This window comes from Prionailurus viverrinus, chromosome D2 (genome assembly GCF_022837055.1).
Source record: "Prionailurus viverrinus isolate Anna chromosome D2, UM_Priviv_1.0, whole genome shotgun sequence".
Classification (NCBI taxonomy): Eukaryota; Metazoa; Chordata; class Mammalia; order Carnivora; family Felidae; genus Prionailurus; species Prionailurus viverrinus.
In genome coordinates this window covers 58,648,540-58,671,749 of record NC_062571.1, presented here as the reverse complement: position 1 = coordinate 58,671,749, position 23,210 = coordinate 58,648,540, and the positions used below count along the sequence as shown (strand labels likewise).

Genomic DNA, 23,210 nt, shown 5'->3' with positions numbered 1-23,210 from the left:
TCAGCTATCTTCCCTCTCTCTGCTTTTTTATAGAGTATTTTAAAGCAAATCCCAACATGTAATTCCACTTATAAATACTTTAGGATGCATCATTAACTGAGGACTTTTTCTTGCTTTTTAAACATTACCATGACAACCTGAGTTCTGTTTCATCTTTGATGCTCTAGTTTTTGCTTAAAGGGAACTTTCATAATGGGAAGAGTTTAAGGAAAGAATGAAGGGTAAGTTGGGGTATGAATATGGGGGTATGGGAGCCTAGCAGTGAAGGTTAGAATTGATGTTAAAGGGAATTTTAATTCTTCTTTTAAAACCAGATACGGGTGATCAGATGATTCAAATTCTAACTGATTACCCCTGATATCACCTTGTTATAGTTATTATTTAATCTTACTTGTAAGCATTTGCTCTTCTAGGGCTTCTCCACCCAGGCTCAGGGCTTGAGGACATTTTCATCAATATTTCATCACGTATCTCTAAAAGAGAAGGTCATTTTTAAAAAACATAACTATTGGGGCACCTGGGTGGCTCAGTCGGTTATGTCTGACTTCTGACTTTGGCTCAGGTCATGATCTCATGGCTCATGAGTTTGAGCCCTGCATGTGGGGGCTCTGTGCTGATAGCCCAGAGCCTGGAACCTGCTTTGGATTCTGCGTCTCCCTCTTTCTGCCCCTCCCCTGCTCATGCTCTGTCTCTGTCTCTCTCTCTCAAAACTAAACTAAAAAAATTTTTTTTAAAAAAACATAACTATAACTATGTAGTTATATCACTTATAGAATCATATCACATAAAAGAATTAACATCGAGTCCTTAATATCATTATATAACCAAATTTCCAATTGTCTGATAAATACTCTGAATTTTTTTAATTTTATTTGAATCATGTTGTCAGTAGGTGCTATATTTTTTAAGTCTCTCTTAATCTAAAGAGGTCCTCTTACCCCTTGCAGTTTTTTTTCTTTTTCTTTTTCTTTTTCTTTTTCTTTTTCTTTTTCTTTTTTCTTTTTCTTTTTCTTTCTTTTCCATTTGTCCTGAGAACTTCTCCATGTTTGGATTTTCCTGTTTGCATTTCCTTGATGTTTAATGTATTCCTTTGTTCTTTGTAATTTCCTGTAAACTGGTAGTTGCATTTGAGATCCAGGTTCTTTTTTCTCCCTTCAAGACTTCTTCATGGATGATGCTATGTTCTTCCATCAGGAGGCACATCACATATGATCGTTTCTCTTTTTGCAGTGTTCTTTTCCCAAGGATCTGTGATTCTGCATGGTAGAGAAATTTGTGCATTAAGGGTGCTCATTGCTGCTAGTTGGTCATTGTTTCTAGGCTATGTTTCTACCCACTTCTAGTGGGTGGAACCAGGAAATATGATTTTTTTAAGGATAAAATACATTTTGAATTCTTAGTATACTTCCAATTCAAATTTGCTACTATAGGATTTTAACTTAAACTCATCTTATTTACCTGTTATTCCAGTTTTCTTTCCTTCAATGCTGAGAGCTCTGCTTGGTTCTCAAGAATGCTAGATATGATAGTATAAAATAGAATATTACATAAAAGTTAATTTGCTTTATTTCACATTACACACATAGCTATCTAAGAATAATAATACCAACACTACCACCAAAAATTATTACTATTAGAGATGTATAAATTACCAGGCTTTGAAGTCACTTAAAATGGTTCCTCTGTGTATAATTATTCCCCCACATGGGTATACATTCAGGTTGATTTTTTTCCTTTTATATTCAATTTTTAAGGGCTGCTTTGGAAATTTTTTGTTTTATAATTAATTAACATATCTATATGGTTCCAAGTCAGATCAGTAAAACAAGCTAATTATAAGTTTAATATCTCCACATAATATCTTAGTCCACTTGTACTTTGATTTTTGTCTGTCAGCTTTCTGTGTGAATCAGTATTAAAATTAGCCAGATAACTTCTTCCCTTCCCCATTTCTTCTCCCCCAGCATCTGATTAGAAGTAATAACTTTTACTTCCAGTTAATCAGCAAAGTTATTCTACTTTTTTCATCATTTCCCATGTTTTGGATGGTTTTACTGAATCTACATTGTTAGACCGTATAGCCATTGCCTGCTATATTCTCTCCCTTACAGTTATCATTTAGTCTTAGTTCTATACATAAATATATTGTTAATATAGTTCTTTTTTTTTTTAATTTTTTTTTCAACGTTTATTTATTTTTGGGACAGAGAGAGACAGAGCATGAACGGGGGAGGGGCAGAGAGAGAGGGAGACACAGAATCGGAAACAGGCTCCAGGCTCTGAGCCATCAGCCCAGAGCCCGACGCAGGGCTCGAACTCCCAGACCGCGAGATCGTGACCTGGCTGAAGTCGGACGCTTAACCGACTGCGCCACCCAGGCGCCCCTGTTAATATAGTTCTTAACGTAGATTTCTCTCCAGTTTTTGAGTTACCTAAATAGGTAACTAAAATCTAAATCTTTAATAGATTTCTCTGGAAGGCCTCAGGAGAACAATATTCCTTGAGTTCTTATGTGTCCCTAACAGTTTTTCTGTGCATCACTTAAAAGTCAGTTTGGCTTGATATAGAATCTTTGGCTACTATTTTCTATCCTTGAAGATCTTAGCTATACCGTTATTGTCTCCCAGCATAAAGAGTTGCTGTTGAAAATTGACAATAAAATTGATTTCCTTTCCCTTATTAGTAATTTGATCTTTTTGCCTATGACCAAAGAATATTATCTTTTTCCTCCTAGCTTTATTCAGCCAAGATATTTTCTTTACTTTTTTATCCAGTATTTTACTAGCATATGTCTAGGTATCGGTCATTCTTGATGCACAGTGTTCTTTCAATATGTAGTTTTTTTTTTCCAGGCAAGTTTTATTGAATAATGGTTTTTCATGTTTATTTTGTTCTGCTTTGGTTTTCTTCTTCAGGATCTCCTATTATACATTTGTTAGATCTTTTCTCCCCCTATCTATTTCTGTGTTTGTCACTTTCTCTGAAATTCTTTTAAAAATTTTTTATCTTTTTCTCTTTTTTTATCTCATTATCTTTTAAAATTGAATGTTTCCTTAAACATTTTTTTTACTGAAGTATAATTAACATAGAGTTGTATTAGTTTCAGGTGTACAGTGTAATCATTCAACAATTCTATACATTTCTCAGTGTTCATAAAGATAAGTGTACTTAAAATTTGTTTTAATGTTTATTTATTTTGAGAGAGAAAGTGAGAGAGAAGGAGAGAGACGAACTGAGTGTGAGCAGAAGAGGAACAGAGAGAGGGAGACACAGAATTTGAAGCAGGCTCTAGGCTCTGAGCTGTCAGCAGAGAGCCCAATGTGGGGCTTGAACTCATGAAACATGAGATTGTGACCTGAGCCAAAGTCAGACTCTTAACTGACTGAGCCATCCAGGCACCTCTATGATAAGTGTACTTTTAATCCCCTTTATCTGTTTCACCCATCTCTCAATCCACCTCCCTCCTTAAGGCAGTATCTTTTATATTTATTTATTCTTTCATTTCTCTTGTTCTTTATTTATAAAATGATGTTTTTCTTTTATTTTTAATTCTTTCCTGAGTTCTGTCATTCCATTTTATAGAGTGTTTCTATTTGTGATATATGCTTTTCTTCTATATCTTCTACCATTTTCTTAATTCTCTTCACTGTGATTTGAAATATTAGGTTGTAGTTTTTATGGGCATGTCTTTTCTGGAATAATTTTATTATTTCTAAAGAGGTTATTCAACCTTTGTTCTCTTTTTTCTTACAATATTTTTGCATGATGTTGATTGTGATTCTTTTTTTTTTTTTGCTCATTTTTATGCATAATTAGTTTGCCTGAAATTTTAGAAAGGAGAGGTGGATTAGGAGAGCTTTTCTAGCTTCATAGCCATAGAGCTCCTGTGTGTGTGTGTGTGTGTGTGTGTGTGTGTGTGTGTGTGTGTAGGGTTAAAAAGTATGGCCTATTGCTTTTGGAGATATCCTGGTTTTGTTCCCCTTCCTCTAATTTTATCTGAGTTTTCTTTTTCCTTTACCTCAATTATCTATATGCTGTACCATGTAGATTCTTTTCCCAAACCTTTCTCCTTATTATGGGGTTTGTTTATGGAAGGGAGTTTTGGGTAGTTGGTTTTTTGAGTTCACAGGGCCCAGAGTGCTTCAGGCCCTTCAGACTTCCCATGGATCCTTGAACCTACCCACACATTGGATTATACAAAATCTTCCTGGTTGTCTGTACTGTTTTTAAATATGCCTGCTACTCTTTGCCGTGTGTGTATGTGCGCTCGTGTGTGTGTGTGTGTGTGTGTGTGTGTGTGTGTGTGCGTGCATGTGTGAGAGAGAAAGAGGGAGAATGAATGAACATAAATCAGAATGTGTGCATATGAATTAAGGGATTTCTGTGGCTTTGGGAGCCATATTCTATATGCCTTACTCTCTATTCACAATATGCTCAGTAAACGTACACATAATTATGGGCATAGATTTAGTTTTTATACATTACTATACATTGTATAGCAAATTCAAACTCTGTAGAGAAAAATCAAATGATCAATATTGCTGAAAAATAAAATATGTTTTCTTCAGACTGTATCCTCCGTGATATAGAAGGGGGGTGCCATTTAGATTGAGGAGAGAAAGTTAAAAGATAAACTATATTGATTTAAGTGTTTATTAACTCTAAATATATGGTCCTACCCTACTTATATGTGACATAGACTGGTTTAGAATATCTGAGTAATTAACCAGGGTTGTGGGATCAAGCTCCACATTGGGCTCCATGCTGGGTGTGGAGCCTGCTTGAGATTCTCTCTCTCTCTCTCTCTCTCTCTCTCTCTCTCTCTCTCTGCCCCTCTTCCCCACTTGCTTGTATGCTCTTTCTCTCTAGGAAAAAAAAGTTTAGCTTCTGGAATGACAGACCTAGATTTGAATCCCCCAGCTACGTCTTACTAGTTACTTCCAGCAGTTTATTCTCTCTAAACTTCAGTTTTTTCCCTCTTAAAATAAGGCTAGGAGAACCTGCCTATTAGTTTTATTGTAAAGATGAAATGAGATAATGCATTAAAACACTTTGCACAGTTCCTGGTACTTAATAAGTGCTCAAGAAAGTTACTTATTTTATATATTATTATTTATCTACATGGGTGGGTAGATGGATTTCAGACTTGAAATGATGAAGGGATTACATTGACATCAGCTTTATTTTCATATTGAGTCTTTCATATTAAATCTTCCTCTGGCAAAAACAGTTTTTGCCTGTTTACCTCTGTGCATGCTACTGTGTGCCTATTCTTTCCCTTTGATAGTGTGACTTTGTTTTGATTCCATCATGCCTTGCACAGAGTGGATACTAAATAAATATTTGATAACTGCTTTGTCTTCACAGGATAGAGTAACACAGTACTTGTCTTTAAGAGAATCTGATTAAAAGCTCAGGTGGGCCATGCCCAATTTTGTATTCATGAAGTTAATGCTTTTCCATCACCTGAACTTCCAGACTTCCCAGCAACTGGGAGTTGTTTCCCTAGCTGGTGCTGGCTGTTGCTAAATTTGACATTGCTGCTTCATCTATCATTACTCTCACAAAGATGCATAGACACATCTGTGGACATTAATTTGCATGATGTTTCGGACTGATCTGTTCCATATTTTACAATTGTTTTTTCATCATCAGTAACAGAAACCCTGCAACTTCATTCCTTGTAGTATTTACCCTGTCAATTTCTATCTTCTTTGGCTTTGGAACATCATTTTAATGACACAGTAATATTTCATTTTCCTTTCTCCCTTCTTTCCATGGGTTGTGATGTTAAGTGCTATGTGTTATGCAAAGAGTAGTTTTAAGGAACTGAAAACATTTCAGTACTTAATTACTAAGACATAGATAAATTTAGCCAAGAGGAGCAGAGCAGCTAGTTCTGGAAACCTCTTCTGAAATAATGGAGCTCAGGTTCTATCTGCTGTCCCCTAATGTAATGCTTCTCAGACTTTAAATCAGAATTGTAATCACTTGAAGAACTTGTTAAAATGTAGATTGGAAGGGAGCCTGAGATTCTGCATTTCTGTTATGTTGACGCTGCTGGATCTGTGGACCACACTTTGAATAGAAAGGCCTTAGAGCAGAAGTATGATCTGACCAGATGTACAATGAACTATTAAAACACATTTTGCCTTCCGTTTACATTTTTATGGGAATTAATTGTATGGAATTTCTTAGAGCTGGCAAATTATTTATATTAAATATAAATATCAAATATAAATCAGAGGAAGAGCTAACATCATTGAGGATGGATTAGAAAGCATGTTTAAATTAGTATTAGAGGCTTATTTAGCCATTAAATATTTCTGTGACTTTGCTAGGCATTTTATTTTTACATGTACTCCCACAAATTATTATGGTAACTCTGTAAATTAGATCACTATTCCTATTTTACATATAAAGAGATTGAGATTCAGGGAAGTTAACGAACTTTCTTAAAGCTTCTTAATAAATAGTAAAGCTAAGATCGCTTGTTTAGCACTGCAGTAAGCTGCCTTCCGAAGATTGTTCTCCTGGGAAATGAGCTCGTATGAATATCTAAACATGTCTATGGACCCCTCTTTTATTGTTTATCTGGGAAATTTTAGATAGTTTAGCTTCGTGAGTCTTTACTATAGAGTTCTGTGAAGCTGTTGCAGTGGTGACAGAAGAGGTTGTGTGAGAGTTTGTGCATATGTATGCATTTCCCTTAAATTAGATGCGATCTTGTAAGGAGATATTTGCCCCTCTCTAAAACCAGGCACCTGAGATAGATGATCTCTAAGTTTCCTTCAAGCCCAGATATCCTATGATATATGTGATAGTTTTGTTTTTTGAAAATGGATTGGGAGATAGATGGGCAATTTAAAACATTTCCACCAGCAGATGGCACTCCAACATTTCTACTACTGGCAACCCTTCGCCATTACCAAAGCAGAGAGATAGGAGAAAACCCAGAAGACAGGTTAAAAATAAGAAAAAAAAAAAAGACCAACTCATTAAAGTATGATATATTTATCATCATTGTGATGAAAATTACATATGTATCAAGTAACAGACATATATATATATATATATATATATATATATATATGGCAGTTTTCACCAAATTCTACCGTAGCACTTATCAAATGGATTTTTGTTAACCTGTTGATTTTCCCAGCTAGACTGTGAGATTTCCAAGGGCAAGGATATTCTTTGGACCCCAAAGGTGGGGGAAAGACACACTACCTAGCCTATAGTCAGCACTCAATATTTCTCCCTTTCATTCCCCAGAAAATTGGTTAAGTATTACCTTGAATGCAGGAAAGTGTTTAACGTTGGCCCATGCAAAGCCTTTTGTTTCATTTTGTTCCTTTGAATGATTACCTTATAGGCATCAAATGTGTTTGATGTATGTCCTTTGATATTTTTGTATCCTTGTAACATATATTTGTGTGTGTGTTTAATTTGTACTAATGTTATTATGCTATTATATCCTGGGTTTTTTGTTCTTATCATTCTTTTTAAAGCCCATCCATGTTCTTGTGTATACATTCAGTTCATTGTTTATAACTGCTGCCCTCATCATTTCACCTGTCCGTTTCCCTTGTGATGGACATCTAGGTGCCTCTAATTCCTCTGTATTAAAATCAGTGCTTTACTGACCACCCTCGTTCAAGTCCTTTGTGAGTCTTTTGTGAGGTGGTTGGGTAATTTATGCCCATCGTGGGATTGCTGGGTCTTAGGGAATATACATATGTAATTTCATTAGATATTGCCAGATCACTCTTTAGAATGGCCCAACCCATTTGAACTCTCATTGGGGTGCAAGAAGGTTGCATTCTCCTTGCAAAATCTCCCCACATCCACAATTAGTGTTATCCAGTATTTACATTTTGCCAATCTGATGGTGTAAAGGGAAAACATTTTTTAAGGGAAAACATTTCTTGAATAAAGGAATAATTATTTGAGAATCTATTAAAGCTAATAGGATAAATGGTGTTTACTTGCATAATTTTCCTCCTTTGAGGATGGTCTCTCACTATCTGACTTTCATTGTCTGAACTTAGGAACAGAGTAGATTCTGATAATTTTTTTGAGATAACTCTTGCTCCTTATTACCTGAAACCTAAGAATCAAATAGATTGAAATAACATGATATCCCTTGCCATCTAAATTTGTTCTCTCGGGGCACCTGGGTGACTCAGTAGGTTAGGCATCCAACTCTAGATTTCAGCTTAGGTCATGATCTCAGGGTCATGAGATTGAGACCCATATGCTTGTGGTGGGCATGGAGCCTGCTTGGGATTCTCTCTCTCCCTCTCCCTCTGCCCCTCTGTCCCTAAGATTAATTAATTAATTTGCTTGCTGAAACTAGAAACCAAATAGAGTTGTATAGCAATGGATCCAGGATATACTGAGGCCCCACACCAAATCAGTTATCAGAATATCTGTGAGTGCACCCAGGCATGATTATTTTTAAAAAGCTCCTAGGTGATTTTAGTGTGCAGCCACAGATGAATGCCATTGACCCTAGACTATCAAATTATTTTTATTTCTTCCTCAAAAGGAAAAACATAAAAGTATTTAAACACAGTACTGTGTTGGTTAGGCTTCAGAAAATCAAGACAGAAATGTAACATTTAAATGTCTGATGGAAATGAAGCATACTTTCTAAAAGTTACAGCACATCATTGTCTCTAGGTGACCAAAAGAACTAGAAGAATCAGAAAATTTGGTGAGAGTTAATGTTGGTAAGGTTTAGCATAATTGATTTTGAACCAAGGAAGAACTTGGATTGCTTATATGGCAACAGAACTACTTCAAAGAGTTAGGGATCTAGATGTTAATATGGGCAGAGGTAAAATATTCAGTTGTATATACAAATAGTCTATCAACTGATTTTGATTATTGAGGAGTAGACTGAACCTGTGGTAGGCTTTCTATTGCCAATATTTGTTTAACTCTCATTATGAACTAAACACATTAGGGTATTTAAAAAGGTCCAAGTGTGCCATTAGCCTAGGGAACAGAAGAAAATGCAATCGCAGTTAGTTGCTCTTTGGGGGTCAACAAGCACACCTGTGTTCCATGCAAATGTCTTATTACAGTTTCCACTTCTCAATGTAGATACTAAAATAGGAGATATATTGAGATAAATAAATAAGATTTATATATTTCAGCTTCTTAGAAATTATCTTTAGCATTAATTCTTAGAATTGTCTGACTAGGAAAGTGGTATAGTGGAAACTGCAGGCAAATTATAGTTGTTTGAAGGTATGTATAAACAACTTATAGTTAATGAAGTCACAGAATATGTGAGAGGCAATCTGAATTTTTGTCCTGGGACATTATATGTAAAGTTCTCGGGTATTTTCAGTAACAAACATGCCAAAAGCATAGTCTAATTATCAGTCAGTAGAACTGGCTTTCAACTCAGATTCTTCAAGAAACAGCATTTTAAACCTTTTGACTCTGTATTTCCTTACCTGAGTTATGAGGATAAAGCTTGTCCTATTTGTGCTATAAGCATAAAATAGAAGGTATATCTATAAGTTATTATATTACTTCAAAACCTTTGCTTTCAGTATATAAATTTCTTCCCACCTTATATATGCAGATTATATTTATCTCTACCATGAAACCCAACCAGTGAAAATGACAGTTGAATAGTAACACTATGCCAACAACTAAAGACATTTACCTCATTTAATTCTCAGAGCACATGTGGAGGGAAGTATATTTTGTAGATGGGGAAATTGGGGCTCAGCAAGAGTAAATGACTTGTTCAACTTGTTTACAATAAATTGTGAAACCCAGTTCACAATTTACTCTCATGTGAGAGCAGAGAGTAAATTGTAAACTGGGTTTAATCAAAGTCTATTGAACTCCAAAGCCCATGCAATTTCCAGTAAAACATGATGCTTTTCAGGACTAATCTGAATGTACAAAAGGCAAAATGGGCTAGGATGGTTGTTTTACCATCATGTGAATGTGACTAAGGACATGAATAAACTTAATCTATTTTTCTGTTACTTGGTTTTCCACCTATAGAAGTTCCTCAAATAACTGTCATCCCTACCCCCAAACATGCTAAGGGATTTTGAACTGAACTCTTTAGAGTCATTTACACTTATGGTTATGAGTTTATGTATATAATGAGGTAGAGCAATCATAGTGTTGAAATTCCTTTCCTTTTCAACTTTCCATGTGGAGAAAGTATTGTTATCCCTTGTTCCTCTAAGCATGACAGAGACAGCTTTTGTTATTCCCTAGCACTGTCCTTTGTCCACTCCTTTGCTTTCTCCTGTCCTGGTGAAAAAACGAAGAAGGCATGTAAAACTTAACTTCTTTTTTTTCCTTTTTCAGATGCTGGTCACAGGCAGAAGTGTCTGCATGGTTAAACTATGTGGTATGTACTTGTTTTATTTCTGCATTTATTGACATCATTATTAGAGTTGACCTTTTGTTTCAACTTTATCACTAAGTTCTTTATATATGTCTTAATTCTTGCCTCAGTCATCAATTAAGGGGATGTATTTGTGGCAAGTATGGGGGAAAGGGAGTAAGAGATAACAAGAAACCAATAGCACAATTGTATAATATTTTGGAATTCATAAAACATTTTCTCCATATATAACCTTATTTGCTTCTTACTCTAGGGTATTATATTAGTTTTACAGGGTAGGCAGCTGACACAACAGTTAAAAATTTTATTCAAGGTCACAAAGCTAGGGTCTGGCAAAGTCAGGACTTAAACTCAGGTCTTCCAACTCCTAGTCCAAGGTTTTTTCCACTGTACATTAACAAGTTGTTAAAGGGTATGCAACATTTTAGCCACTTACAGTAGAATGTGTTGGTTAGGAACACAGACATAGGCTTTGGAGTCAGGTAGGTTTCAATTCTTGCTACCACTTACTGGCAGCGTCATGAGAAGTTGCTTAATATCTGAGTCAATTTTCTCATATGTAAACTATGTATAATAATGAATTATATTTGCCTCTCAGAGTTTTTTGAGAAGATTAAAATAGCATGTGTATAATTCTGGGTACCCTGGTGTGACCACAAGAGCTGAATAAATAAGTCATGATGAACAAGTCTACAGGCAATGATGAGACAGCACATTGGCTGCTATAACTTCAGAGTGCTTCTCAGTTGCAGTTACTGTGGCAAGAATTTTTTCTTGTTATTTGAAATCTAGGTATAGTTCTTCCAGAAGGGGAAAATGAGTATAGACATAACTACAGCTCTGAATATTTAATAGAAAGGGAGGTGGCATTTAGAGTCAGTGAGTTTGTGAGAGGCTGAAAAAAACATAGGAAAAATGGGTGGAAATTACTGTAGTAAAGATGACCATCATTAAAAAGCATGCACATCTTGCAGCAATACTGTATACTATAAAGTAGAATTTGGCCATAAACACAGGGTATAGCATTAGTCCCAGTCATTAGTCCTGGTACCATATTGGTCACTGGCATATCTCTATTGGTCTGAGATGAAATGACAGAAATACTGTAGTGATTTTTCATGAAGCTAAATTTATTCAGTTTAAACACTTGCTTTTTATTTTTGAAATACCATTTCAACTTTTTTTTTGGCTGTTAAATGTTTTTTTTTCTTTTGGGAAGTAATAGTGATAAATAGTTGATAGATTTTTTAAGGTCCTTGCTAGACAAAATAAAAAGTTGGCAAATATATATCAGTTCTTCTCCACTAATATTTATTTTGAAACAGTCTAGAAATCACTGAACAAATTAATCTTCAAGATTTTTTACAGGTTTGGGAACCTAGACTCCTAGATATCAAAGGAATTTATCTATGAGGACCATTCAGTAACATCAGGAAGAACATTTCCAAGGAGATGCATCTAGTTCACAATAATTCATATTTTATACTGAGGCCCAATTCTTGTCCCCTAGGAAATTACAATTTAAGACAGAACAGAGGTACAGGTGGTTACCACTCAGCACATAGAAACTAAGGTAGAAACCAATCTAATATACAGATTAATAATGAGCTACTTACAGCATATAATTTAGGATTAGATGGGAAGTAAGACAAAAACCATGATATGGGGAAGGGAGGCTCTTTGGAAAGTGTAGCCCTGTGAAGATCTTTATCCACACTAGACCAAAGGACCAAACAATCAGGTCATCTTGGAGTCAACCAGGGCTATCTGGAACTCCTTAAATGTTATTGAATTGCTTTCTTTGCCTTGATGTCCTGAGGCTGTATATGACTAGAATTTCAATGGCTAAAGAAGACGGTTTTCATCAGGAATTTTTTAAAAAAATCACGGTTTTGTTGGTTTTGATTTTTGTACTACATACAGGTTCTGATGAGAACGTTAAATAGTGGTTAAAGTAACTAGGACACCAAACAATTATAGAATAGTTGGGTAAGTAAGCAAAAATCATGGATAAAGTTAATAATTAAGCAGTTTCTCATTGATCCCAAGTTCATCTTGAGCCCCAAGAGTACATATTTTTGAAAGGTACGTTAATTATACACATCTAGTAGGTGAGTGATCTGTTTCATTTATGTGGTTGTCCTCTGGTTCCAATGAATGTGGTTTTTAAAAGTACATTCACTTGTAAGCCAGGGTGTGTTTTGGCCCTTGGAAAATATGACTCCTTGTTAAACATAAAGAATTGGTTTTAATTCTGAGTATAGCAAATAAACTAATGGCTTCTGAATTTGTAAGATAAGTATTTCCTAAAGGAGTTGACCAGAAAATACTAATAACTGGGAAAACAAATTACTGAACAGAAACCTAAAAGAAAGGTACTGTGACAAGTAAAAGTCATATTATTTTCTTATTTATTTCTTCCTGAAAGCAGTACATGATTTTAGTGTGTTGAGCATGATTTGATTTAACATTAATTTATTTCATAGACATTTATTGAGTGGCTGCTAAATGTCTGGGTCTTGAGATACAAAGATAAATAAAAATCGGCTCCAGGCCGTCACCATCTTAAGGAGGTACTCAGTACACATCTTAAAATTACAATAATTTTTACTGGAACTTACACCATACCATACACCCACACACAAGAAACACATACATATCTTAAAAAAATTTTTTTTTAATATTTATTTTATTTTTGAGACAGAGAGAGACAGAGCATGATCAGGGGAGGGGCAGAGATAGACACAGAATCTGAAGTAGGCTCCAGGCTCTGAGCTGTCAGCATAGAGCCAGACATGGGGCTTGAAGCCATCAACCGTGAGATCACGACCTGAGCCAAAGTCGGACACTCAACTGACTGAGCCACCAAGGCGCCCCAAAACCATACATATTTTAAAGGATTTAGTTGTGTTAGAAATTTTCAGGAACCAAAAGAAGCAGGCAGGCCTTAAGGGCCGAAGCCTACATGTAATAGTTCGGTGTAACATCTTGGTTTTTAAAATCATCTTTAAATAATATGCCTTGGATTTTCTTTCTCCTTTGGCCTTATTTTATCCCGGTCTACTTCTATGAGGTCTTCATGGCACTTCCCAGTTTAACCCAACCTAACCTCTGTATTTCTTTGTTGCTTGGTTTGAAAGAATCTCCTCAGGGAACCTCAGCTGAAGGTCATATATTCCAGCCCTTTTCAGATTCCTGAATCCTGTCTGGGGGGAAAGAAGGGGAGACAGGTTGCTATTTCAGTTTTTGTGGTCTCTGAGACTGCCATTTGCACATCCACATTTGGGGAATCTGCATTTTAGAATTTTGCCTGTTTGACGTCTGGAGGCCCTGGGATGCTAATGCATACCCATTGTGGGTAGAACAGTGATCTTCATCTACCAAGTAGAAGGCTCATTTTGTTCCAGAAAGAAGTTGAAAGTGGGGCCCAACCATGTCACTACAGCCAACTGGGCCTTTTCACCCTGTGCTTGTGTATGGGACCCGTGGCTCTGCCTGAGAGGTGTGGGTCAGGGTCTGTAAGCTAGGGCTGGTGGTGTACCATGAGGCTCCTGGCTGTTCTGGAGCATCCAGGGACTATGTCTGGTCGGACACTGACTGTGACTCCTGGCCGAGTTTGAAAACCCTGCTGTGTTACTCTGTTCCTTTCCCTCACCATAAAGGCGCACTTCCATGCTGGAGGGATGCCCGTGGTCGAGGGACTGGAGGGACTGGAAGGGCAAGTCTAAATGGGCTTGTGCAGCGGAGTGGCCAAGCCTTGGCTCAGATGGGCGAATCCCCACCCATAATATCCAAGCACCGACCAAGTGGCTTTGACTTGAACTAAGTCAGCGTATATTGAAGTCCCCAAGACACTTTCTCCTTGGCTGCAGTCAGAACGGAGCCATGCGCAGCCTGGGCCCTTTGCCCCTACCGGCGGATAAGCCCTTTGACCTGGTCATTCTTTGTATTCCTTCTGGCCACTGTTTTTCCTAACGAGGTCAGAGGATGCTTCTGTGTGGCTGCCCAGCACGTCGCAGAGGTCCATACTTGTGTCCATGAAGTGCACTCTGTGCTCTGGCAGGAATCACCATCGCTACCGCAGGACCCCCTTTGCAACTTAACCACTCTAGCTGTGGCTGCCTCAACCAAAAGGAAAGGGCCCAGCGCGGATGAAATGCTGTCCAGAGAAACAGGCGCACGGCGAGTGCGCAATCTTTACTCCAGCGCGCCCAGGGCTGGCGCTGGGGCTTTCCTGTCGGGATGGAAGCTAGAACCGCCCTCCCCAGAGCCTCCCTGGGAGGGAAGTAAAACCAAGACGTCCCGCCCCGTACCCAAAACGTTACAACCACACAGTTTCGATCCATCTCTCCGCTTCCTGACCCTAGAGGGTTAAATCAGGAGGGTACAACGCCACCCCTTCCTCCTACTTCCCGCCTCCCCCCTCCACCCCCTTACCTTTAAAAAGTTAAAAAATGTCTGCAGTTGAAATCTCTTAAAGGGGCGGTGCTGGTGAACGAGTACTCTTGGCACGAGTCGCTGAGAAGGCTGGCTAGGGGCGTGAGTTCGCTCCACCAGCACCAAAACACTGAAAAAAAAAGAGAGAGAGAGAGAAAGAGAGCAAGAGAGGGGGGAAAAAAGGAAAGGAAAAAAAACGGGGGGGGGGGGAGGCAGACAGACACACACTTTAGATAAGGACAATTAGTCACCAGTGAGACCCTGTAGGAAGAGAGGTTTAAATCAGAGGGATTTAATGAGGGTGCTCTGTGCCTTCCCTGAAGCCATGCCCTCCAGCAACTCCCGCCCCCCCTCGTGCCTAGCCCCGGTGGCTCTCTTCTTGGCTCTGTTGCTCCATCTCTCCCTTTCCTCCCAAGCTGGAGACAGGAGACCCTTGCCTGTAGACAGAGCTCCAGGTTTGAAGGAAAAGACCCTGATTCTACTTGATGTGAGCACCAAGAACCCAGTCAGGACAGTCAATGAGAACTTCCTCTCTCTGCAGCTGGATCCGTCCATCATTCATGATGGCTGGCTCGATTTCTTAAGGTAAGGCAGGGGCTTCCATGGATCATTTTTTTTTTTTTTAAGTAACACCCCCCATCCCCCATTCCAAAGGGGGAAGAAGAAGAAGAAAATAAGCCAAGCGCATCTCACAAAGAGAAGAAAAGAGGTTTTCCTTCTCCTGGAATATTTGCTGTGAGGCTTTAACTGGTGATTGAGAAAAGCAATGTTTTCTATTAAGATGCACATGTTTGCAATGCAGAAGGCATTTCAGAAACTTATCAGTTATGACTGAAAAAATGTTGTGCTTACATATATCCACAATTAGCCTCCCTGTCTCCTTCTGAAAAAGAAACAAGAGGTTCAGGGCAGTTACAAAAGTGAAGAAAAGGTCTCGAGCAACAAAGACCCGAGAGGAATGGGTGCGTGTGTGTGCCTGTGTGTGTCTGTGAGTGTTCAAGCGGGGGGATAGCACGAAAGTGGAATTTTCCACGAAAAGATCGATTTGTCCGTTCTCTCCCACTCCCAGACAGAAAACGAATTTAGGCAGAGGCTTGAGCGGTGGGCAAGTTAGATCGGATATTTTAAGTTTTCTTTTATATACTCCGCTGTCCTCTCCAGACTTCAGGACTTTGTAAGAGGCTTTTTTATAGACTGAATGGCCCCCCAGTCCCTCCTCCTTAAATCTCCTGCGGTAACTGCATAGTTTGGTTTTTCTTTAAAGAAAAAAAAATTCTCGCTCCAGTGATAGGGTATATAAGCAGAGCGGAAAGGGTCCTAGAAATACTCCGGGGATGTTTCAGAGGTCTGAACCTGGCACCAGCGGATTACCGAACCCCGTGGTTTGTACCATGGACTCCCCTCTTATTCAAGGGCTTGGAATCTAATTGGGCTCACTCTCTCCCTGGGTTGTTACTGTGTAGCAGTTAGACAACTAATCAGGGACAGTTGCAGTGCAAAAATAAATAAATAAATCGTCTGCAATGTCGAATCCAAGTGTTGAGTTATTAAAAATTCCCTCCGAATGGGAGCCTCAGCTGTGGGCTCTCCCGAAGAGCCCTGAGCGCTCTCCCAGTCCCACTCTTCTGCCGGGAGGCCGCGTCCGCCGCGCGTCTTTCGTGAGTATCTTTCACTCCTTTCGAAATCCGCTTTGGTGCTGGCGCGCTCTCGCCCTTCGGTTGTGCGGGACCGCCGGGGCCTCGGCCGGGTCAGCGGACGCGGCAGGTAGCGGGAGGCGCCACGTGGAGCACTCCTTGCACGTGGAGCACTCCTTCCACGTGGAGCGAGCGTTGCAGGAGGACCAGCGGCTGGTGTTGCTGCCGCTGCGGTCGTTTGTTTATGCCCGTGCCTCCGCTGGGAAGGCGGGAAGAGCTCCGCGCCGCCCGGCGTCCTCCTCGGGCCCTTGCAACGGAGCGCGTCTCTAAGCTCGTGTGTTGGTGGGGGGCGACGGGGGTTTTCCGAAAAACACGCCCCACCTGCACTGCACTACTCTAGCTGCGCGGACGCCCCCAGGCTTCTTTTTCCTACCTTCCTTTCTTTTTAAACCATCTTGTTAAATGCTTGCTGCAGAAAGGATTCTGGTAGGAAGCTTTTCGGGGAAGAAGCCGTGGCGGGCGCATTTGCATTAGCTGTACAGGCTTCCGGACGGATGGTGGTTGGAAATGCCTTTTCCGCGGGGCCGCACCCGTGCCGAGGCCTCTGCCCGCCGCGGGCCCGCGCGACGCCCGGCCGGCGCCGGCCCCAGAACGCAGTCTTGGGAGTCCTCCGCCAGACGTTCCCGGCCACCGGGCTTCTCGGTGCGGCAGTGCGCGGCTTTCAGGAACTCTCCGAAATTGGAGTCCCCAGCTTTTTTCTCTCATACCCACCTCCGTTATGATCCTCTGTAATTTCTCCATTTGGATTTGGATTTTCAGAACCTGAGCCAGCAAAGCGTTAAAAATAACTTACAGATCCAGATTCAAATTCTTTGGTGCTAAGAGCACTTGCACTGCTCCTTCGTCACCCCTTCCTGAAGTAGCGGTTGGCTTTTAAAACTGCTTACTTATGGAAATCCTGAAGCTAAATGAACGTAAATGCTGGTGTTCTGATGCTCCTCGAGTGCCCTCAGACGAGCAGGTCCACATTTCGGCAAACTTCACTTTTCCAAGAGTTGGCTTCCAAAGGGCGCCACGAAAAAGATGGAGTTGAAGTAGAGTGGAGAGGAGGATGTTACCCCTCCTGAGAGCCGGCTGAATTATTTAAGGGGCCAAAGAGACATTGCTTTTACCGTGCAAAGCCCGGATGGGGAAAGTTCTCAGAAAAGCAGGGATTTACCCTGGCAGTCTCTCGCCCAGTGTTAGGGAGATGGATGCAGTTGTTACACTACAGTAGTATTAAAGGAAGATCAACTTTAGCATTAAAAAAAGAACCAACCTGACCTCAGGTACCTGCTCGGAAAGAAAGGAGGCCTGTTTCACCTTCACCACTGAGGTTGCAGTGCCCCTGGGGCAGGGGATGCAGATTCCGGCTTCCAGCCTGTAAGTTTGGCAAAAGTCGGAGCTCTGCAGTCCACGCGCTGCGCGTCTCCGCCAGGAGCGCTTTCCCGGCAGTGGCAGGAGCTGGGCGACTGCGCCCAAGCCCCGTGTTCTCAGCAGAAGTGCCCCCCCCTCGGCCCCCCACACGCACTGCATTAACAAACAGACTAACCGACTGGGAAGAAGTACCTTTGGCGAGCGGCGTCGGGTTGTCTGAGGGAGGGGGCCGCGGCCGGCTGGGCGCAGGAGGCGTAGCCCGGGGAGCCAGGCGCACGCGAGACGCCGGGGCCCGCGCGGGTGGCGGGCTGGGGCTGACACGGCCCGTAGCCTCGGCCGGGTCGCTCTCGGAGAGTGGGGAGAGAGCCGTGGTCGGCGCTCCGCTCCGGGTCGCCTCTTCTCACCTCGGATCCTTTTCTCTCTCTTTCTGTACCCCTGCAGCTCCAAGCGTCTGGTGACCCTGGCTCGGGGACTTTCGCCCGCCTTCCTGCGCTTCGGGGGCAAAAGGACCGACTTCCTGCAGTTCCAGAACCTGAGGAACCCGGCGAAAAGTCGCGGGGGCCCCGGCCCGGATTACTATCTCAAAAACTATGAGGATGGTGAGAAACGACTTACTTCCAGTCTAGCGGGATGGGGGACGTTTGAGGAACAGGAGCGAACTCTTGCTGTGTATGGGAGGGGGGGGGGGGGGGAAGGTGGGTGGGTAGCCGGCTTGGAGGAGAGCCTGGTAGAAGCTCCTCTGAGAAGCTGGTAGCTGCGGGCTAGGGGACACTGGCGTGTGGCGCTTCTGACGCGATTACGCAGAGGGGGTCACCAAGTTGTCCTGGTCCAGGCTGCCGGCCTTTCGCTGGGCGGCTGCGCTCCAGGGCCGAGAAGTGGTGGCCAGAACAATTAGCAGGCTGGTCCTGTGGGGAGATTAGCGGGTTCTTCGAGAAGATTCAGACAAGTTCATAGGCTACTAAGGGATCAGGGTCACGTTTGATTCCTAAAACTCTAGAAAAAAGTGCCTTTCTGTTTTTTTTTTTTTTTTTTCTTATTTCTTGCTTTCCTGAGATGAGGATATGGGTGATTCAGCCTCTTTTGAAACCCACTCTAAAGTTTTGTGGATAGTATCTTTTAGATTGGACCTTTGTTAGGGGATGTTTGAAAATCTCCACGGTGGGTTCTCCTTCAGACTGCCTAATGTCAGAGTCGCATTTTTTTTTTTTTTAATGAGATTGTGTAAATGCCAGCCTTCTTTCTTGCCAGGATCGAGTAGTTAAGTGTTGGAAGGGCTTTGAAAACTCCAAATCATATTACAGTGTGAGAGACCAATCTTTTTAGGTTTGAACAGTCTCATTTTTACCAGGAAGAAATGAAAATGGCATTTTAAAGTTTTGTTTAGAGGGTATAGTATTAATATATATGAACTTTCTTTGCGGAGAGGGGGACATAAGTCTTTCAAATAGTCAAGATGGGAATTGGTGGGTCCTCAGCTACTGAGGCTGTTTAGATTGTATAAAAGAGGTATTGGTGTCCATTCTTGGAGGGTTATCTCTTCTCTGCTGTCCTTTCTCATAAGTGAGCCTCAGTTTTATTTTTAAAGGGCTCAAGGACAGGTTCTTAGAACTCCCTGGATTTTGTCACATCTTGTCCTTGTAAATCAGCAAAACAAGGAAATGTCGTTGTATATTCTGGGGTTTCACTGAATGGGAATTCTGGAGAGATATACTTCAAGAGTGGCTGAGACACTTTTTTTTTTTTAAGTGTCAGAATGGAGAAAGAGCAAAGCTGAGTCTTCTTGAGTTTAAAGCAAGAATAGGACTTACTCATAACATTTGCCAAAGTGTATAGGAGTTTAAGGTGACATCTTTTCAAAGGTAAATGTCATTACCATAAAAATGTGGATTGCAATAGATTTTGCTGTCACTTAGCATAAAATGCTGAAAGGTAAAAGCTAATTCTGAACAGCAGCTCTGATGGTAACTTGACCCAGGGCCTTATAGCTTCCAGGGTCACTGTCAACTCTGTGCTCAGACATGAGAAGGGAGAATATTACTGGTTTTCCTGATGAAACAGCTCTGGTTTGAATCCGTGTGAACTACTTCTTTGGTTTGTGGAAAAATGTAGAAGAGCCCCAAGAACCACTGACCATTATAAATTATAGGAATTGGCCTTTTTCTCCCAAACATGTACCTAGGATTATATTACCAATTCATTGAGAACATGAGATCTGCTTAAAACGAAGGATACAATTTGTTTCCCTTTGTGAAAGGAGAAAGTGGGCATCATGGGGAGAAAGGAAATTGGCAGAAAGCCGTGCCCCATAAAACTTCATAGCATTTAGAAAAAATCAGAAATCGAAAAGATCTAAGAGGTCATCTTCAATCTTCCCACCATTTCAGGGGCCAGTACAGGATCATTCCATATGGAATCCTTTTCTTGTTTTGTCCAACCTGGTATTAAATATCTCTAGGAATGTAGTTTTTATCACACTTATGGGAAAGAGTTCTTCTGTCCCGTAGGTTTTTGCCAGCATATTTATCCTGATTTTTTTTTTTTAAATACAGTATTCTCTAAATATTTATGACTATTTCTTTTTCTTTCTTTCTTCTTTTTTTTTCTTTTTTTGCATTTTTAAGACCTCTGTCTTCAAACTAATTTGTCTTTGGTGTGAGTGTCAGCTTCAAAAAAAAAAAAAAGGTTTCCTGATAGCTGTTTTTTATCTAGACTACCTGGATTTAATTCCTTTAAAACTTTCTTTAAAGTCAGTACTTCCAGACGCTAATCTGTTTTATTGCTCCTAGCTGAACTCCTTTTGATTTATGTCTCTCCAGTAATAAGATGCTCTGAACTATGTCAGTATTTGAGACCTTAGCAGAGTTAAAGAGAGTAGGAGTGCCCTATTTCTGCCCTTTGATGCTCAGATATCCTTAAATCACCCATATTGTCTTTGTTGTTGCATGTTGCATTACAGAATTTAAGGCAAAAATGTTTTCGGTAGAGTCTTAGTAATTTTGCAAACATTATACTTTAGTTGTCACTCTTTATCCAGTGATAATTATCTCATCATGAACATCTTAAAAATAATTAGGTCTTCTTAGCAAATGGCCCTATAATAGGCACTTGGGCATAAGCACCTTATTAAAAAAAAGATGTATTGACTTAAACATGATACAGAGTAATGACATACATTTTGAGTAATAAGATACCCTACTGGCAAATTATGAAATTGAATGCTATAGTTAAGAGAATATGGAATTTGGATTTAGAAAGCCTATATTGCAGGCCTCACTATATCACTTTTGATGGTGTGGCCCTGGGCTTGCTGCTTCTCTGTAGCGTATGGATGATGATAATACCTGCTGTGCATTGCTTCTGTGAGGCTTTTAAGAAGTAATGTGTGTAAAATATTGTGTCAGTTACAAAGCACTATATAAAGACTAAGGATCTTACTTTTATTAAGGGCAATTTCAGAATATTTATAACATTTAATATTTTAAGGTGGGATTAAGGAGTGAATAAGATTTGATGAGACAGAAATTTATACAGAAGAAAGGAGATAGAATTGGGGAATTGGTAAAAAGGATTAAGTGAATGTAGGGAGAATTGTTTTTAAGGGACCCAGGTAGAGAACAGGGTGGCTTACTTTTTTTATGGTAATGAGACAAGAGACTAGTCTTTAGTTTTGTTATATGCTAAGAGTAAAATGAACCAATAGTACTTGGGTAAAATACACTTTTATAGTTAATGTATTCATATAACCACCTTGCTGTGATTTGTTGTTGTTTTCCCCTGAATTAATAGGGCAGTTAAGTCAAGTGACTTCTATTTTCCGAATACTTTTAAGCACTTTAATGCCACTGCATTTTCTCTAACTTTCTAAAACTATTGTTTACGTATCACTTTGGGATGGTCTCTGGTTACTCTTTGAATACAGTTATCTACTCTATGCTTAGGCAGCTTGAATTTCATACAAACATGGTGATGATGGAAGAAATAAAAATAGGATTGTTTTTATATACCTTGGAATCTTACCTTTTTCCTTACCTTTTGTACACACCATTTATTATGCACATCAAAAGACAGCTTAATATCTAAAATATCATACAGATTATATCACTCTTCTCAGAATTTCTGATTATTTTTGGATTGCTTTCAGAAAATGTTCAAACTCCTCAACTTTACATTCAGAGCCTTTCACATTTCAACTTCAGCTTACATTTTGGATCCTGTGTTTTCATATACTTTTTATTACAGTCCTTGATTTTCATGGTCTCCTTAAAGCACCCTCATTATTTCAACCCTATACCTTTGTTCAGCCAGATATCTCTGCTTCGAATGCCTTTCTCTTGGCTCTGTTCAAGTCTCACCCCCTACCCAATTCCTGAAGGCCCATCGCAAATGCCCCTTATTTTCACAAGGCCTTTCCTGAGCATGTCATTGTGTAGTGATCTCTTCTTTCTGTGGACCATTGTAGCTTTTACTCTTTATGTTATTCTTTTTGGCTCCTTCTGCCTTGTTTTGCTCTTTAACTTTTCACATGTATATGAAAAGTTTTCCTTTCCATTAAATGCTTTACCTTTTCAATTAGAATACACATCTTTATAGGAAGGGACCATATCTAATTATTGTCTATTCTGAAATGTCTAGCATTATATAGAGCTTCGGCAAATATTTTTGGATATATATTGGGTTAAGAGCACTGTTAAAGCCCTAGGAAAATGGAGGTGATTAATGAAGAAATGAGTGAATTAGTATATGAAGATTCTATTCCTTTTTTACTTTCAATGCACAATCTTATAAGTCCATTCTTAATGCTTATTTTAATGATATTCTTCATTATTTTAACCATGTACTCTTAAGTAGTCTAAGTCATCTTGGTTTCATGCTATGCATTAAATCAACCTTACCACCTGGTTTAAAGCTTTGCACTGGACCTATACTGTTTTTATATTGTATCTGTTTCTTCTTTGCCTTGACTTTTGCTTTTCCTTGTTAGCGTCTTATATAGTTTTATGCCTGATTTTCCAATTCCTGATTTAATAGTTCTTTTTCACAAACTTTGAAAGTTGTTTTTTTTAGTCTCCCTCATCTTGAAGATTTTCTCTTCAGAGACCTTCTCAAATTCTAAATGATGAATGTGAGTGCACTTTATACACTCTAAGGCACTATATGACTATTATTATTGTTCGTCTTTCTCCTGAAAGTTTTCCCAGTTTTAGAAGTGAGGTTGTTAATTCTTTTTCTTTCTATTTCCTTTCCATCAATCAAGACATAAGACCTAAGAATAGCACAACTGCCAAAATACATATTTGCTTTGAACTTCCCTACCTTTTACCATCTCATTTTAT

The 23,210-nt window shown here is 39.7% G+C and overlaps 1 protein-coding gene across 2 annotated transcripts in view; it reads left to right on the top strand.

Annotated features, from left to right (window-relative positions):
- The window catches only part of HPSE2 (heparanase 2 (inactive)), a 740,027-nt gene that overhangs the window by 36,537 nt on the left and 680,280 nt on the right, over positions 1-23,210 (top strand). Inside the window, exons 2-3 of one of the 2 annotated variants that reach the window (XM_047826468.1) lie at positions 10,351-10,393; positions 18,319-18,476. In XM_047826468.1, coding sequence (XP_047682424.1) covers positions 10,389-10,393; positions 18,319-18,476 — 163 coding nt within the window. In that variant the 5' untranslated portion in view covers positions 10,351-10,388. Of the gene's footprint in view, positions 1-10,350; positions 10,394-15,040; positions 15,413-18,318; positions 18,477-23,210 lie in introns of those variants that run through there. The other variant, XM_047826467.1, reaches the window with a different exon arrangement.